This window comes from Nematolebias whitei, chromosome 10 (genome assembly GCF_014905685.2).
Source record: "Nematolebias whitei isolate Nwh7 chromosome 10, NemWhi1, whole genome shotgun sequence".
NCBI lineage: Eukaryota > Metazoa > Chordata > Actinopteri > Cyprinodontiformes > Rivulidae > Nematolebias > Nematolebias whitei.
In genome coordinates, this window is record NC_056507.1 from 2,166,854 (window position 1) to 2,185,003 (window position 18,150).

Sequence of the window (18,150 nt, forward strand, 5' to 3'; positions counted from 1 at the left end):
AGTCAGTCAGTCAGTCAGTCAGTCAGTCAGTCAGTAAGTCAGTCAGTAAATCAGTAAATCAGTCAGTCAGTCCATCCTAACTCACATCTTCCTTTGAGAGTCACGTGTCTATTTCCAGGAATCACTGTAAAAATGTTAGTGCATCTTTCTTGTTTGTCATTCTTACCTTCAGCGTCACCTGCAGCAGCCTGAGCTCCTCTTCCAGTATTTGTAAATCGGGGAACTGTCCTCTGTAATCATCTAGACAGGAAAGTAGAGTTTCCAGAGCATCCTCCAACCCAATGTTCGCCAAGCCGTCTCCCTCACTGGGAAGACTTTGTGCTTCCACGTATGGCTCATCTTTCTCTAACGACTGAGCATTTCGGTCGTCAGTTCTGGGAGACGTGACAACAGATTCACCTTTTGGATGCTCCAGTAGGAGTTGATCTGCACAGAGCCCTTCTGGTGACATGTTGGTATGTGAGGCACTTGGACTGGGAGGCTCAGGAGTTGTGCTGGGCCACTCTATCTCAATGTCACTGACCGAGGTCCCAGACACCAGAGAAAACCCATCCCCTGATTCACCAACAGATTGGTCCGTCAAAGCACTTCCGTCAGCACTACTCTCACTGATGTGGCTGAGAGACCTCAAGGGTGGCCCTGTGGTAGGACTGATGGTTCCCGCTGTATCCACCTCTTCATCACTGGTTGCATTTTGTATCGTCACCTTTTTGTCTCTGCAAATCAGTTCACACAATTACTCATGTCACTAACTGGGCCATTTAATCTAACAACATGTCAGTTAGGCCCCCTTCACACTGGATGATGACCTTGCTACAAGAAAAACAAGCAATATGCCGATGCTGAGGGATTCAAACTATGAATGTTTGTAGTTTTCAAGATAAGCATTTTGTCTGAACAGTAAGTGAACAGGGAATGTAAGTAAACCTCAACATTTTAGGTGCAAGATACTTAAGGGAGTAGGGGTTGCACTGTGAATAAGAATCAATGTAGGGTATTTTTTCTGCTTGTCCAAGGTGGCGCAGAGTGACGGATGGCAAGATGAGGGAGAAATTTTATCCACAAACTCGCACAATGGAGGAGCCAGGGTGTGGGTAATGGTGGACTTGGCCACCATAAATTAATCTTTGGACACCCCAGTCATTAGGAAACTACTTTTAAGTCATATAAAAACTAAAAAGCATGGTTTCCTCAAATGAGAGGCGTGGTCATTTTACATATATATATGGCGGTGGCCATATTGAATTTTGACGAGGTAGCCTAATTTCTTATAGTGACTTGTTACACCCAGATGGAGCTGCACACCGAAATGGAAGTCGGCACATTGCCTATTTTTGGCAGCTAACCACCTGCCACTGTCCCCGGAGCGGGTCAAGCTGGCACTGTCCGAGCACTTGACACCACTCGGGGATCAACAGATAATTGAAAAAAAAAAAAAAGTAGTACCGTTTTACCATTCCAGACCTGGCGTAACTGGTCATAGAATACCACGAGTTCTGACTATACCTGGGATTAAAGGGATTTAGGCTAGATTATACTCTGGGTATACTATGACCTAAGTCTATTTATACTCTGGGGTATAAATTGGCCTAGGTCTATTCATACCCCTCAGCCAGATTATATCCTGATGATATCAGTAGTGTTGAGTCATAAACTCAAGAAATGCTTAATTTTTGTTTATTTTATTGGGGTTTCAGATTTGTCAGGTAAGCTAAGCAACAAATCTAACTGACTTAAATCTTAAAACTCTGAACATAAGTTAATTCATACCTCATAGGCCAGATTTTGAGTATAGATTGTTATATACTGGTCTGGAGTGGTATAGTCTGGCCCAAGCCATTTTACACCCCAGGCTACAGTTTGTCCGAGGACAGTTTATTCCCCCAAGGAGGACTCTGGCCTGGGCCAAACTGGACCTGGGTTTAATCAGGGCAGGAGTTAATTTGGCCTGTTACACCAGATGCCCAAATCTAAAACCACCCAGAATAAAAAGAACGTGTAAAAAAACACCAAAACAAACTAAATGGATTCAAATCTCCACATTTGTGATTTAATGTACTGGAGAAATAAATAGAAATAAAGAGGCAAATCTGCAAAATTTTTAACAAATAATGTTTATTGGAGACTGCCTAGTAAAGCAGCCACCTATTATTATCCACCTAAGATCATCAGGTGTATCTCCAGATTAACGTTTGGAGCCATTTTGATTCAAGATGGCTGCCACAGCTACCTCAGCAAACACAAAATCGACTAAAACTCAGTCATTCTTTGAGATATTGAGCAGAAATAACAGTTGCAGCTGAGAGCGAGTTGCTATACATTCCTAATGCAAATCAAATATATCCAAGATGGCCGCTTTAGCTAAACTCAGCCATTTTTAAAGCTATTCAGCTGACGTTTGGTGTGTTGTAGCTGAGAACGACCCCTAATAGATTCTGATTGCAAATTAAAAATTGGTGTGGTGGCAACTGAGAGCAATGCACATTAAATACTGAATTCAAATTTAAAAAATGCAAGATGGCCACCAAAACGTTTATGGCTTTCACTCAGCTATTTTTACACATTTAGAGCTGAAAGTTGGTGAGGCTTTATCTGAGAACGTTCCCTATCACGTACTGAATCCAAATCAAAGATCCAAGGAGCCTACCATAACTTAAAGAAAAAATGATTTGAATTTTTGCCATTTTGAGCTGAACTTTGGTAAAATAGCTGAAAACGAACCCCAGCACATTCCTGTCAAATCAAAATTTTAAAGTGGCAGCAACGTGGCAGTCCCCATCAAATTGTCTCCAGGAACATTTTAATTATAATTTATGCTCAGTCTAGTTCTTAGACCTGTAGCTCGAGACATTTTCTGTCATGAGGACAGCTCTTGTGCAGGAATTAAAATAATGCTCTAGTTTTCTAGAACTATGGAAACTAGATTGAGACAGGTTTGAGAAAACTCTGCAACCATTCAGAAACAAAATAGCAGCATCACACTGAAAGAGGTTTTATACATTTGTTGAGATCAAGCCACAAGTTGCAAATCATGGAGAGCAAGGTGGAGCCTTCATACCGTGAAGTCAGGCCTAACAAACTAAATGTTCATAATGAATAAACAGCCTTACTGGGATCTGAGGAAACTGGGAACCTCAGAGATGTTGACGGACGCCTTTTTCTCAGCGGGAGTTGGAGTTGAGCAGGTGAAGCCTCTGGAGCTTTGTGAGGACGGATCTTTTGGACGTTGAACCTCCGGTGTCATTCGTAGGTCCTACAGTAACAGTGGGACACGAGGACTTACCCCCTCACCAAAACCACCCAGTCATGCTGGATCCGTTCACACACTTTTACCCCCGACTCACTGCTTTTAACATGTTTACATGCAATCAAAAGAAATCACACAAACTTTTGAAACTTTTAAAACATATCTGACCAATTAAGCGAAGTAATCTGGACGGATTAAAAAAAAAAAACTTGTTGAAATGTTTCGTCTTTAATCCAAAAGACTATAAGAGCACTATTATGGTGAGTGGACTTTAAAATGAATCCAACTCCGAGTATGTCCCACGTTATAATAAACAAAATCACATTTTATTTTTCTTGTCTTCTGCTGAAAATGATGATCTTTTTGCCTTCGTATGTGTGTGTGCAATGTTATGTTTTTATGTAAACAACCAGATAGAGTTTAATGAAACTTTCAATTTTTTTTATTATTTTTGTTACAGTTTGTTGCTGATTAAATGTTGAGCCTGGTTCAAAACGAGCCCACAGCTAACGAGCCTTAATAAACACACACGGCTACAGCTCGGCCAGTTTCACAGACACTCAGCTGAATCTTGATGTGGTAGTAGCTGAGAGTTTTTCACAACTAATACCTGATCAGGGGAGACGTCACTACATGTATATCAAACAATAATAGTGTTTTCTGAGTGTGAACGACGGTCATTTATTATCATTTGTCTAAAATTAGTCTCAGTCTAAAAGTGACACAAGAAGTGGCGAGTGATATTTTACACTCGTCTTGTTGAGTAACTCCTAATTCTTTGGTTTACAATATAATATGTTATGATTTTTTTAATCTTACATTTTTGATGTAGACGTTTAAATACATATAATTGTAGTGGTAAAGTGTATTATTAAGAGCCTGTCTTGTGTTACCTGCTGAGGGGGCGAGACGTGCAGCGCTGCGATCGACAGCAGAGGGCTGGAGAAGTCGTCCAAAGACTCAGATGAACGAGACCACAGTGTCCCGTTAGTTGGATGTTTGTTGGATGGAGTCGAGCTCTGCAACAGAACAGAGACCAGGGGACACACCCCTGGATGTTACAAAAAGACAACAGGAAGTTGTGGGCAGTCCCTCCTGGAGAAAACACTTGTAAACACAATCTTCTATAAAACAAGAGGTACGCTGATGTCTCCCGTCGCTGAAGAAAATAAAAAGTGAATGTCTGTAGTTTTGAGATGAGTGTTGATTTAAACAGAATGTACTGGAAAGTAAACCTTTATGTTGTTGGTACAAGAGATTCAAGTATGCAGGAGTTACACTGTGGAGAAGAACATGGGGAGGTTTAATTAGTTTGTTAGTTTGTCCGAGGCAGTGCAGAGTGACGGATACCTGGGACATGAGTGAGGAACGTTATCCACCACCAGGTGCAGTGGTGGAGCCAGGGGGTGGTCAATGGTGGCCTTGACCACCATAGATTAATGTTCAGCCACCCCAATCATTTGAAGAAACAATACTTTGAAGCAAAAATTCAAACTAAAAAGCAAAGTCTCCTCAAATGATTGGGGTGGCCAGTTTAAATTTATATATATGGTGGTGGCCATCTTGGATTTTGACAAAACAACCCATGTTTTGACAGTGACCTTTCTTATGCCTAGATGTAGCCACACACCAAAATGGAGGTCGGTACCTCATTTATTTATCAAGTTATGTTCACAACATGCAGGGATGGATGGAAGGACAAAATTAGGATTCAGCGTCTCAGGAGGTTGAAAATGACGTCTTGTTTTTGGACAAACTTGTTACAGTCTCTGTGTCCCAACATGAAGGTTATTTTCCAATCATTTTTTAAATTAATTTAAGACCTGAAGCTCTCGACCTTTGACCTCTCTAAGTGACTTTAAGAATCTGTTGGACTCCTGGCAGGGACCAATGCAGACATGTTCCTGTTTTTAGTTTTCTACATTCGCCTTATAATCCAGCTGTTTTGTTACTGTATTTGCCATCTTATTTGTAAAAAAAAAAAAAAAGAAATCTGTATGCTTTTTTATAATTGTTTATTGTTGTTGTTGTTGTCCATTGTTGTCATCTTTCTTTGTTGAATTCAGGTCTCTCTTGTAAATGAGTCCTCTGGGCTCAGTGGGATTTACCAGTCTAAATAAAGGTTGAATGAATAATTAATATTTTTTAACTCTACCATAGAAGAAACGCTAATTTCTGATTCGTCTTTAGCTTTTACTGAGCCAGATGCAGCAGCAAGCTGCAGGAGCACGGTGCGCCCGCTAATAACGTCCTGCGTTGAGGGAAACCAACGGCAGTCGGTTGTTTTCTGCTGTGGATCATCTGATGCTGCAGCCTACATGCATGCAAAACCAATTTTTGTGCTAAATGTTTACTTGTTCACATTACAAGTGAGCTTTTGCTCTTTACATCCAAACTAAAACAGTTTTGTTGGACGAGATGAGAGGCAGGACTGCGCAGCAACGTCCAGAGGGAGCTGAAGTCTGTCACGGTAGATTATTACAGAAGCTCTCCAGTTTAAAAGCAGCACAACATATACAGAGCTAATGTAAAATCTACAGTATAAGGATAGAGGTAAAAAGAAAAAACATAACTGAGAAATGAATTATTTTATAATATGTTAATAATATGTTAGTGGGGAGTGGTGGCGCAGAGGTTAGAGAGGTGGGCTTGTGATCCGAAGATCGCCGGTTCACGCCCCGGCCCCGACAACATCAAAAAAAATTGTGGGTGGGGTTGGTGAAACACCCACACTTGCCCCCACCCTCATTCGCCCCACTCTGGGCCCATGAGCAAGGTCCTTAACCCCCACCATGTGCTCCCTAAACAGGTCTCTCTTGGAAATGAGTTCTCGTGGCTCAATGAGACTAACCTGGATAAATAAAGGCTAAATGAAAAAAATAAAAGCTGTTTTTTAATGTGTCGACACATTAAAAAAACATTAAAAAAAAAATCAGATCTGATCCTCTGTCATAAAGTTACTGAGAGGTTATGAGAGCATCTGAAAAAACTGTGACAACGTAAAAAATAGATTATTTAGTCTTGTCAGAAAAAACTGCTGTTTATTGACTGCACTCAAATAAATTAATAAATAAAAACACACAAAAATAAACGTGTGGCGGATTTTTCCTGAAAAGACGACCGAGCGGTTCAGGTCCTCCCAGAGTCAGATCTGTTGGTGACTAACTTTGTCATTTGAGATGCATGAAGGCCACTGTTGTTTTGTTTGTATTTGTTTGTGTTGTTTGTATGTTTCACGGTTTCTTTTAAAATTTCTATTTATTTTGATCACTTCATCCAAATCCTTCATTAGTTTAAGAAGTTTCAAACCAACAGCGCAGTGAAAGATTTACACTTTAATAAAGAGACGGACTTACGTAGTTTGGGTTGTTTGGAGGAGGCGTGTCAGGCGGACTTGGGTTGGGGATTCTTTGGATTACGTTGAAAGAGCCTGGAAATAATCCTGATTCGTCTTTATCAAAAGGACTGAGGAGGAAAGAAACGAGTCAAAGAAAACCAAAACAGTAATAAGCTTCAGATAAAGTTATGAGTTTATCTAAAGATAGGCTAACTAAAGAAAACGGCTATCTACTAAACTTACTTCCAGGCGACTTCAAGGTTTAGTTTAATAGTTCCAAGATCGTTAATGTCCACAGCAACCATCTGGGGGAGAGGAACAAACAGGTCCTTGGTTTCACAGGACACGTTTCCTACCACCACGTGATTGGCCAGGCTCTTCAGCTCCGTCACCTGGAAACCACAGGAACGTTGCTTTATCTTCTGGCTGGAGACTTCAGTTTGAACCAGTTAAAACCTACGCACTGTAAAACTGCAACACAGTTAGAGCTAGGCCGGTCACGATAACAAATTTTGCTGGGTGATTAATTGTCTCAGAAATTATTGCGATAAATGATAATATTGTTTGAAATTTGACAATAACTAGTAATTATTATCAAATTTTAGAAGAAATGTTTAATTTGTTTTGTGTGTAGTACCTTTTTTGACCACTGGATGGTAGTATAAGACTGTTTGAACCGAAGGATGGATAGTGAGGGAGCGAGCAGCGTGTCTCTTTAAGAAAAATAGGAGGGAGGCTCCTTGACGTGACATGGGCTGATATGGTGACATGGCGGACGCTCGGTGGTTTGAGCTCTTTAGCATTTTTCACTCAAAGCTTTTAATAAAAAATCAGTAAACACGTTCTCAGCTTCTTTTTGCAGAGAAAAACAACTTTTTACACGAAGGCACGAGTTTCAATCGTGAGTTTTGGAGCTTCGACGAGACGGAGGGTTTTTCCCCCCCGAGGTCGGCCTGTTAGCTCGTAGCTTAGCTTCTTAGCTTAGCTGCTTTTAACGATCCAAAAACACGATTTTGGACGTTTTTTAAAGAGAAAGGAGAAAGGGAGGGGTCAGTGAAGAACCGGAGTTGAGTCTTTTGTCCTCCAGTGTCTTCAGTAGAAAGAGAGACACGAAGAAACGATAAAGCTGATAAATGAAAATGAGGTCAATAATTTTCATTTATCATGCGATTAATTGGTTTATTGTTTATCGCGACAGACCTAGTTAGACCAGTCATTACCCTTACTGGGTGCTTCAGGCGAGAATGCTTCCTGTGAGTAAGAGTCCGAGTCTTTTTCTGGACACTAACCTTCACAGACAGAAACTCGTTGATGAGTGGGAGGAACACCATCCCCTCGCTGTCCCACACTTGCTTAGAGTTGATTTCTATTCTTCCCCGGAGTTTCCATCGCTGTCGACCGTACTTCATGAAGATCTAAACACAGATGAGTAAATTATGAAAAACTGACTCGGAGCCTTTTTTGTGGCGGCTAAAGATCAGCTGGAGAAGAGAAGGTAGAGACAAACCTCGTACTGATCACCAGCACACAATCTGGCAAACCCAGCAAGACCTGACGAACGAGCGGAGAAAACACCTTAGAATGAACTTTACGGAAACAAGAAGAGCTGAACGCAGCTCCAGCATCAAGAACCTTACCTTTCATCTTTATGTGGAACTTCCCCAGCTGGTTCTGTAACTCACTCTCCAACGCACACATGTTCTACAAAAAGACCAGGACTCGTTCAGAAAGCTGGCGATGATGTACTGCAGCACTTCTGCAACTTCTCATACTATGTCCACCTTTTCACTCAACAAGAATAAAACTAAATCAAATTTAACTGTAAGCATTTAATATCCAGTTTATACATATACAGTAGATCTTCTTCTTTCTGCTGCTCCTTCTTCAGGGGTCTCCACAGTGAACCAACTCACACGAAGACTTGGTGATCGTTTGTACGCTGGACGTCCTTCCTGACTCGAGCACAGACACCGAGCTCCCACAGCCCTCTGTGTGGAGCAGAGGGCGCTCGGGGGTGCAGATGGTGGGGGTTAAGGGCCTTGCTCAAGGGCCCAGAGTGGGGCAAATGAGGGTGGAGGCTGGTGTGAGTGCATCACCATTTTCACCCACATTTTGATGTTGTCGCTCTGGGGAGTTGAACCAACGACCTTCCAATTACAGGCCCACCTTCTGTAACCTCTGAGCCAACACATATGGACGTCACATCAATATGAACTCCTCTGCTTGAGGCAGAACTTCACCCTCGACCTGAGGACAGCAATCCTTTTCTGACTGAGGACCGTGGCCTCAGATGTGGAGGTGCTGGTTCTCATCCCAGCCGCTTCACGCTCGGCTGCGAACCGCTCCAGTGAGCGAAGTAACTTTACTGGGGGTTTTATTATAGCGAACGTTTCCTCTCACCTCCGTGTACTCCTTGTGTTCTTTATTGGCCTCCACCAAACTCTCCTTGGCCTCTTTGCTTCCTGGAGAAGCCGTGAACGCCTTCATCATCTTGTTGGCTCCGTCTCTCAGTCTCCTCTGAAGACAGTAAGCTTCATAGAGCTCCTCAATCTGCGACAAGGACAGAAAAGGTTACGTCATCAAATATTCTTAGACGGTACGGTCAGTGTGAGCATGACTAAATAAACTGAACCGGTTGAGGCAGGAAGAGATTTAATTTCTGGCTGAGGTGTTTTATGCACAAAACTTGAAGTGCCAGAACACGAGTACCCGTGGCTCAATGGGACTACCTGTATAAATAAAGGTTAACTAATAAAAAAAAATAAAAAAAAATCGATCAATAAACTTTACAACTGAAAGTTATCAGATCAATACATCAACTGGAACCACTGAAGTTATGTCCTAAAATATAAACAGCTCCAAAAAGTATTTAAAGTAAAAAATAAAATGTTTACAATACAAAGGTGGAAAACAACAAATTATATAAATGAAATTAATTCAATAATCGATTATGGTTTCACCATAAATATAAACACCTCATTGTTATTGTAATAATTTTTTTATCCAGTCTTGAGGATATTTCTTTACTGGTCCTAACTGGTTAACTACAACAAAATGGCCGACATTTTATTGTAGAAATTGTCAAAGAAGAGAGAAAAGACCCGACTGATAGAAATGATAAAGCTGCTGCCAGATGTTCATTAGGGTCCCCAGCACTCCTACTGAGTCAGGCAGACAGAAACTAAAGGGAACAGTTGTCCTTCAGCTGCTGTTTGAAAATACGAGTTAGTTCTTTAAAGGTTTGTGAACGCTGAGCACCAGAAGACTCCGACGGTCACATGAAAAACCCGTTTGTTATGCAGAACTGTTGAGGCTACAGAAACTAATACCAAAATAATTCTCCGTCTCAGCGTGACGTCATCCGTCACGTGATAATACACCATCATTTTCAGTTGGGGAACTGCACTGTTGTGGACCGCTGACAGACGAGTGAACTGGAACATATTCCTTTAAATGAGTGCATGAACTTAGTTACAACACTTTTCATTAAATGTTAAATATGTTCAGAATTCTGCTGTTTATAATTAATAATAATGGCAAAATATGATACTATCAATTAACACAGATTTGAACAGTGATGCCGTTTAATTTATGTAAAACAATTTAAGGTCAAATAAAATTTTATGGGTGGTACGGTGGTGCAGTTGGTAGAGCTGTTGCCTCTCAGCGAGAAGGTCGCTGGATCAAATCCCAGCCGGGGGCCATTCTGGGTGGAGTTTGCATGTTCTCTCCGTGCTGCGTGGGTTTTCTCCAGGTACTCCAGTTTCCTCCCACAGACCAAAAACATGCATGTTAGACTGATGGTAACTCTGAACTGTCTCTAGGTGAGAGAGAGAGAATGGTTGTTTGTCTCGTTTGTCTCCAGGTGTCTCTATGATGGACTGGAGAGACATGTCCAGGGTGTCCCCGCCTCTCACACAGTGAATGTTGGGCATGGGCACCAGTGATCCAAAAAGGAAAAAGTGGATAAAGAATGGATGGATGGATACAAACAGCTTTCAATAATATGGTATACATGGTGATCAAAGTGTCCATCCATCCATCCATCCATTCCTCTTTTTCTGGACTCAGGTCTGGGGGCAGCATCTTGATCATGGAGGTCCAGACATCTCTCTCCACAACCTCTTCCAGCTCTTCTGGGAGGATTCCAAGGTGTTCCCAGGTCAACTGAGAGACGTCTCTCCAGCGTGTCCTGGGTCTTCCCCAGGGTCTCCTCCCAGCTGAACATGCCCGAACCACCTCAACTGTCTCCTCTGGATGTGGAGGAGCAGCGGTTCTACTCTGAGTCTCTCCTGATAACTGAACTTCTCACCCTGTCTCTGAGGGAGAGTCCAGCTCCTGCAGAGGAAACTCATTTCAACCTCCTGGATCCACGAGCTCATTCTTTCAGTCACTGTAGACTACACACTAAACAGGTCTCTATAGAAAATGAGTCATCGTGGCTCAATGAGACCAACTGTCTAAATAATGGTTGAATGAACTACCCAGAGTTCAGGACCATAGGTGAGGGTAGGAACGTAGACTGAGAGCTTCACGTTACAGCTCAGAGCCATTTTCACCACAATGGACCGGCACAGTCCACAATACTGCAGATGTTGCGCCAATCCATCTGTCAATCTCATGCTCCATCCTTCCCTCACTCGTGAACAAACCAGTTGATCAAAACTGGCTCTTGGGACATGGAACGTACCTACAGCAGCGTTCCATTTTCCCCTTCCCGGTATAGCAGACGGAAAAATTATATATTTTTTGTTTGGATGTTTCTCCTTGTTAGACGTGCAATCGTTCACTGCAGCGGCTCACCAACTGGTCAACTTTCCCCTAAAACCAACATGTCCGCCTCCTTGTACCTCTTTGTATGTTCGACTTTGAGAATTACGGTTTTGTTGCACGGTATTGGCTTCATTTATACAGAAACACAGAAAAGTTTGGCTTATTTTCATGAGATTGTGCGACCCCAGTGGAAATGTGCTCATGATCTTTAAACCTTTAACCCCAACAGCTGCAGCCCTGTGAGGTTCGACCTGCCCAGTTACTCAAGTTAAATCTACAAAATGTGTTTGCTGATGGTCTTACCTTGCTGAGGTGAAACTCCAGTCGCCTCACGTACCTCTCAATCACTTTAACTTGCTGTCAGAGGAAAGCAAACGTAGACTTGTATAATTTGGTCTGCAGACTCAGCTGTTTTCACAAAATGCTTCTTAAAGTCCAGTCTGCCTTAAACTTCCTTTGCTTTTAAACATGTGACAAAATAAACGTGTGAGTAACTCACCTTGTCTAAATCATAAAGGAACCCCTGAGGAGGAAAGAAACACTGAGTCAAACGTGCCATTTCATTTAATATAAATTAATATTTGTCTGGTTTAGATTCTCATTGTTCATGGAAAATCTTCTTCAAACAAAAAACACTGCAGCTACACTTCTGTTCAGCAGTGCGAGACATTTAGCTTCCCATCCAGGGAGCTCTACATCCAGAGTAATCTCACAACGGAGAGTCGTTCGAGTTTTTGTTAGCCTGACTCGCAGAAAAGATGCTGTAGTCCCATACCATATCTCAACAAGGACCACAACATGACATTGTGCCAGCTGACAAAGGAAGTCCTCAACACTTATGAATAAATACCCACTTTATGAGACAGCACCTTGAAGAGGGACCCGACAAAAAGATTACAACCTGCAAAAAACTTCAAAAGGACAATCAAGACATTATTTTACCACAAATGAAATCCAGGGTCAGCCGCTCCATGTCTATATGGACTGGCTACAATACACAAACAACAGCACAGAGAGCATCATCATCATCAGCATAAACTCATGCAGGTGCATCTCAAAACAATGAGAATATCGTGAAAAAGTTCATTATTTGTCCATGATGTTGTACAGTGACTGCTCCGGTGACTCGGAAAGAAAGAAGCAGGTACAGATAACGGACGGATGGATGAAACTCGTATATTACATCTCACAGTGTGAAATATTTCATTTCCTTTATTTCTTGTAATTTTGATTATTAATATTACAAATAATGAAAAACTACAATTCAGTGTCTCAGAAAATTAGAATATTGTGATATAGTGTCTTGCCTGCTGAGGAGACAAAGAACTGGACTGTGGCTCTGTGGTCCAACGTCCTCTTGTCAGATGAAAGTAAATGTTCAACTCAAGGTCAAAGAGTCTGGAGGAAGAGTGGAGAGGTCCAGAATCAACGTTGCTTTAAGTCCAGAGTGAAGTTTCCACAGTCAGTGATGGTTTGAGTCCATGTCCTCTGCTGGTGCTGGTCCACTGTATATGAATACTTCTCACCTCAATCCAGGTAAGATGCTTCTGATGTTCTCTTACTCAGGAGTGACACGACTCGAGGAATGAGACATTTGTAGCTCTTGTCTAGGAGTTCATCAGCTGATTAGGGTGTGACGAGATCTTCACAATATTCTCAGTTTTTGAGATGCACCTGTTTTACGAAACAGCTCACTGGTATTTCAGCTCTTCTGTTAGGAAACACTACATCATATAGACACTGTCAAGGACTTCAAAGTTAAACCTGTGAGTTTCTCCAGGAGAAACATTTCACTTTTCACTTGCACATCAGAAGCAATGGAAACCATCAGGAAACGACTTCAACAAGATAATGGACCAGTTTCACCCCAGAGCAGATCTGTACCTGCTGGACCTCTGTCTTTCTACAACTTATTTAAAGTTTAATGACAGTATTTACAGACAGGAGCATGATTGTGCCATTGAGTCCCCAGTGTCACTGACAGTGGTGGATCTCTGAATCTGGAACAGAGAGCACTGGACTCTGAGCTACTGGTTCAGATGTGTGGACGATCCTGGGTCAACATCAAAGCTAAGCAGTAGAAGTGTTCACCAGACATGTCGGCTCTGTGGACAACATCCTCAAGTTCACCAGAGGTGACGCCATCGACAACAAGCTGCCTTTTCTGGACTGTTTGGTGAACGTGTAAAAAGATCTGAACCTTCTGTTTGACCCACTGGAACACAAACTTTCTGTCATCAGAATCCACTCCATTGGGCCGAACATGTCTCTACAAAGACAGAAGAGATGGAAGAGCAACAGAAACACAGAAAAAGCTCTTCAAGCCCGTGGACATCCTGACTTGGAGTTCGTCTGATACCTCATAGCTCCTGCAACTTCAAACAGAGGAGGAGGTCTAAGATTTCATCTTTCTAAACTCTACATTTGACCAAAACATCTCTCTGGCAAACAAAGTCCTGAAGGCCCTTAAACCAAAGGGGAGTGAGATGAATGCATTTCATTTGGAACTCCACACTCCTCAGGTTTTATCTGAAAAACCTTCCCAGAAGACAAGTGGAACATCTTCTACTGCAGTTGTGCTTTAACTTTTGGGATGGCTCTTTCACTGCAGAAAACCACAACATACCAGTCTGGAGTTCCTTTTAGATTCTTTTATCTGTTTGCTGAGGTTATTCAGGTCCATCTGATAAGTCTGCAGGCAAGACCTAAAGACACATTTACAGAGCCAAGTTATAAAGATGTTTACATACCTGTAGAGAGGTAGACATCAAAACGCTCCTTCAGAATAAAAGACGAGGCTTCCTTTGTAAAAAAATAACCACACTTACTGAAGGCCTTTCTTCAAGGCCTCATAGGCTTGATCCAGCTGCTCTGGTTGAGGAACTTTAGGGGTCAGGCTGGACTTGGTGGACATGCTAAACATCAGACTGGCTCTGCTGGACTTCCTGCTGAGACCAGGAGTGCTGAACGCTGACAGGTTCCTGCAGGTTTACAACACCATCATTAGTATGCACCCTGATGAGGACTAAAGTGTAGATATCTACTCTGCTGTAAGATCCAATCATGTCCCAGAGTGTACCAAACATCATGGACAGATTCTGTCCAAGGTGAGTTTATCATTAAGATGGTAAATGGTAAATGGACTGTACCTATACAGCTCCTTTCTATCTGATCCAGACACTCAGAGCTCTTTACAACAATCTGTGCCTCATTTACCCATTCAAACAGCTCTATACTAGATCTCTACAAAGACTAATCAGAGTTTTATCACATTCATACACCGATGGGACACACATCGGAGGCAATGAGGGGTTCAGTGTCTTGCCCAGGGACACTTCAGCATGTGACTGCTGGTGGAATCGAACCCCCAACTCTTGCATTGGAGGACGACTGCTCTAACCACTCATCCACAGCCGCCCCAAGAAAGTAAATATCATCCATCCATCCATCCATCCATCCATCATCTTCCACTTGTTCCAAAAAAAAAAAAAAAAAAGGTAAAGATCAGAGGATTTTAACTTGTTTAACAAACATGAACACATTTTTAGGCAAGAATATAATTTTGCACACTTTCAGAATAGAGGACTCCTAGTCCATATTAAAAAGCTTATTTAATGTTTTTGTCCATGTCGGTCTCTTAGCTGAATACCTCATGAACCTCTGGTTGCTTTTTTCATAAAACTCTAAAAGTAAATCATTGAATATACATCTGCATTTATTATTTTTTATAGTCAATCCAATTCAAGATGACCACAACATCTAAGTGACCTTATCAATACAAAAATGGCTACACTAGGTGATGAACTAAAAAATGATGTGGTGGAGGCCAGGGCGATGTAGGAAACCCACATTTGTAAATCATGTTGCACAAACACCAGTTCAGCCAGTTCAGGGGCATTAGCTGCCGAAACATTTTGAATGTGCAGCTGGTTTGTGTACCTGTAGGCTTTTTCCTGGATGTTAACTCCGGTAAAACTCTGACTCCTAGTGATGGATCTGGAGGCGACACGTCTGACCGGTCGAACCGAGAGAGACATGGTGGACAGAGTCCGCGAAGGACTCCCTGTACGAGACAAGAAACAAAAACAACAAAAGAATTAATGGACTGATTTGTGACATACACAAATATGTTACTTATTATCTTCTGGTGTAATTTAATGAGGAGAATGACATTTGTTCAAGGAGAAGAAACTGCGTTAAAGCTAAAACAAACAGAACACAAAGGTAGCATTACCAAAAAACATCACTTCAGTTTTTTCTCATTTAAAAAATAAAGAGAGACAACCAAGCCCAAATCTCATTAAGGTAGTCAAATAAGGGTCTGGCAGACAGGGCATCGTTTTATTTAGAGCCAGATAAATCAGGCTGTCATCAGCATAGCAGTGAAAGGAACACTGTGCGTCCTGAAAATGGAGCCAGGACAGAGCAAATAGGGGGAAAACAAAAGAGGTCTCAAGATTGAACTCTGAGGAACTCCACACACGAGAGGCAGATGAAGATCTAAAATCACAATGGTTGACCCTCTCAGATAGGATCTGAACCACTCTGGTGCCACTCGCCCACTGTTCTAAACGAGTGATTACAATGTTGTGATCCGCCGTATCAAATGCTGCCGTCAGGTCTAAAAGCATAAGCGCCACACAATCACCAGAACCCATAGCTAAAAATATGTCACAAAAAATTCTTCAAAGAGCAGCAAAGATTTAAAACCGGATAGAAAACCCTCAAGAATGTTTTGTCACTCCAAAGAAAAACCATCAACAATGGCAGCAGCACTGCTTTTATGAACTTATCAGAGACCACACCAGAAGACAGGCTGCTATTAAGAACTGCAAGAACAAACGGTCCCACAAGACCTCTTTAAAAAGTCGAGGGGGTCAGGGTCATGTGAGACCCTGAGCGTTTTAACTGACCCACAATCTTTTGCAGCTAAGATGAAGTCCCTGCCCCAAATTGATCAAAGACAGCAGAAGGTAGGACCAAAGTTGAAGGGTCATGTGCACAAGGTACAATAGAGGCCCTAATAGAGGCAACCTTATGGATAAAACAATAAATCGTTACAGATGGTGAGCCTCAGGGACACAGAGCTGACTCCGCTATACTGTACAGAACCCATGGATTATGGTGATTTTATGACAGAAATGTTTTCATTTATAGAACTGTTGTTAATTTAATCTGATACAATAATTATTTTAGGACTGTAGAGGACTTCAAATGAGTAGCAACCTTGCACATTTTTGTCCACTGTCGCAAAGTGAAGACGAGGAATTGGAAATACCGTCCATGCATGTTGAGAGCATGATAACTTGAAAAATAAGTAAAGTACCGACTTCAATTTTAGTGTGTGGCTGCTTCTGTGCAAGAAAGGTCCCTATCAAAAATTGGGTTATGTGTCAAAATCCAAGATGGCAGTGTATGTGTAAACCTTGTATCGGTGTGTGTCGGTTTTATTCCTTGAGTTCATCTTTTAGTTTAATTTCCTGTCTTTTGAGTTTCTTGTCTTGCACTTGTCCTCCTTCAGTCCTCCTCCGTGTTTTCTCTTCCTGTAGGCAGCTCCTGCTCCTCCCACTCTCACCTGATCTTTGTCTCCTCGTCTCCCCAGGTGTTTGTCATTTCTCCCTCAGTGTCCTGTTATATTCAGTCTCTGGGCTTTTGTTCCCCGTCCTGGTGTTAAACTTTAGAAACTGTTCATGGTCGTTCCTCCCGTGTCGTCCAGACTTTTCATTGCGAGTATTATGCTGCCATTATGGTGTACAGTAGTCCCTCGTTTATCACAAGGGATCCGTACCCTGAAGACCCGCGATAAGTGAAAAACTGCAAAGTAGGAGTAGTAGTACGAGTAGTAAGTAGTAGTTTATTTTAGTATTTATAAAAATAAAGGCATTTTAAATCCTTCCCACAATCTTGCAATATTCTAAATGGTGTTTCTAAACTCTCTAAAAGATACAGAATGTCATGATTTCAGCTCTCTGCCTCCTGCAAGCGCTCTTGGCCACGCCCATTTCTCCGCTCTGCACAGAGAACAGCTGATCAGCTGCAGCAGGAAGTTGATTCTGCAGTAAGGGCTGCACAGAGGTGCAGCCGGTGCTAAAAAATTTACAGTAATTTATTTTAAATAAAAATCCCATGCCGATGGTGCGGCTCATCCATCAATCAGCAAATTGTGCGTCATGTCCACTCTTATTTTGAAAACCTGCGATAGAGCGAGTCTGTGATAAACGAACCGTGAAATCGCGAGGGACTTCTATAGTATGCAGTCTATAATAATATATAACGCAGTCTTTGTTTGTTGCTTCTAATAAATGAGGTTTTCTTATTTCTACTTTGGAGCTGTTAGTTTGTTTGTTTGTTTCCTCTCGTTTAACCAGCATGTGAGACTTTGTTGCCTGGAGCAGCTGTAAACCTCAGGAAATCATTTCTGTCAGTTCGTGCAGTGTTTTTCCAGCTGTGGCCTGTCCAGTGTCATGCTTCCTGTTTCTTCAAACAGCTGAAGGGTCCCCCACCCCCCACAGCACAGGAAATGTCCCCATCCTTCAGGAAGTCAGATGGACTGCTTCTCTGAGTTCAACAGAGACCGACAGAACTCAGAGCTGAGAGCAGGTTACTCTGCTCCAGCTGAAATAAAAACAATTCAATAAAAAATCTTTCATAAATAGAACAACAATCTTTTTGTGCATTTATTTGTAAAATAATTTGCTTTGAGGTAAAATAAATTGGTTACCAGTGGCAACATCTACTGACAGAAACAACAAAATAAGTTGTACAATTCTGATGGGGGGGGGGGGGGGGGGGG

General features: G+C 41.9%; 2 protein-coding genes across 2 annotated transcripts in view; both read right to left on the reverse strand.

Moving 5' to 3' along the window:
* Positions 1–18,150, reverse strand: part of lrp5 (low density lipoprotein receptor-related protein 5) — a 398,826-nt gene that overhangs the window by 300,831 nt on the left and 79,845 nt on the right. The gene's annotated exons all lie outside the window — the stretch shown is intronic.
* Positions 1–18,150, reverse strand: part of ripor1 (RHO family interacting cell polarization regulator 1) — a 70,865-nt gene that overhangs the window by 14,546 nt on the left and 38,169 nt on the right. Inside the window, exons 2-15 of the mRNA XM_037683237.1 lie at positions 15,297–15,420; positions 14,186–14,338; positions 13,984–14,062; positions 11,857–11,880; positions 11,661–11,714; positions 8,985–9,134; positions 8,222–8,285; positions 8,092–8,135; positions 7,874–7,999; positions 6,828–6,976; positions 6,604–6,712; positions 4,141–4,266; positions 3,111–3,253; positions 167–716 (exon numbers count right to left, since the gene is read on the reverse strand). Of these exons, the coding sequence (XP_037539165.1) occupies positions 167–716; positions 3,111–3,253; positions 4,141–4,266; positions 6,604–6,712; positions 6,828–6,976; positions 7,874–7,999; positions 8,092–8,135; positions 8,222–8,285; positions 8,985–9,134; positions 11,661–11,714; positions 11,857–11,880; positions 13,984–14,062; positions 14,186–14,338; positions 15,297–15,420 (1,895 nt within the window). The remainder of the gene's footprint in view (positions 1–166; positions 717–3,110; positions 3,254–4,140; positions 4,267–6,603; positions 6,713–6,827; positions 6,977–7,873; positions 8,000–8,091; positions 8,136–8,221; positions 8,286–8,984; positions 9,135–11,660; positions 11,715–11,856; positions 11,881–13,983; positions 14,063–14,185; positions 14,339–15,296; positions 15,421–18,150) is intronic.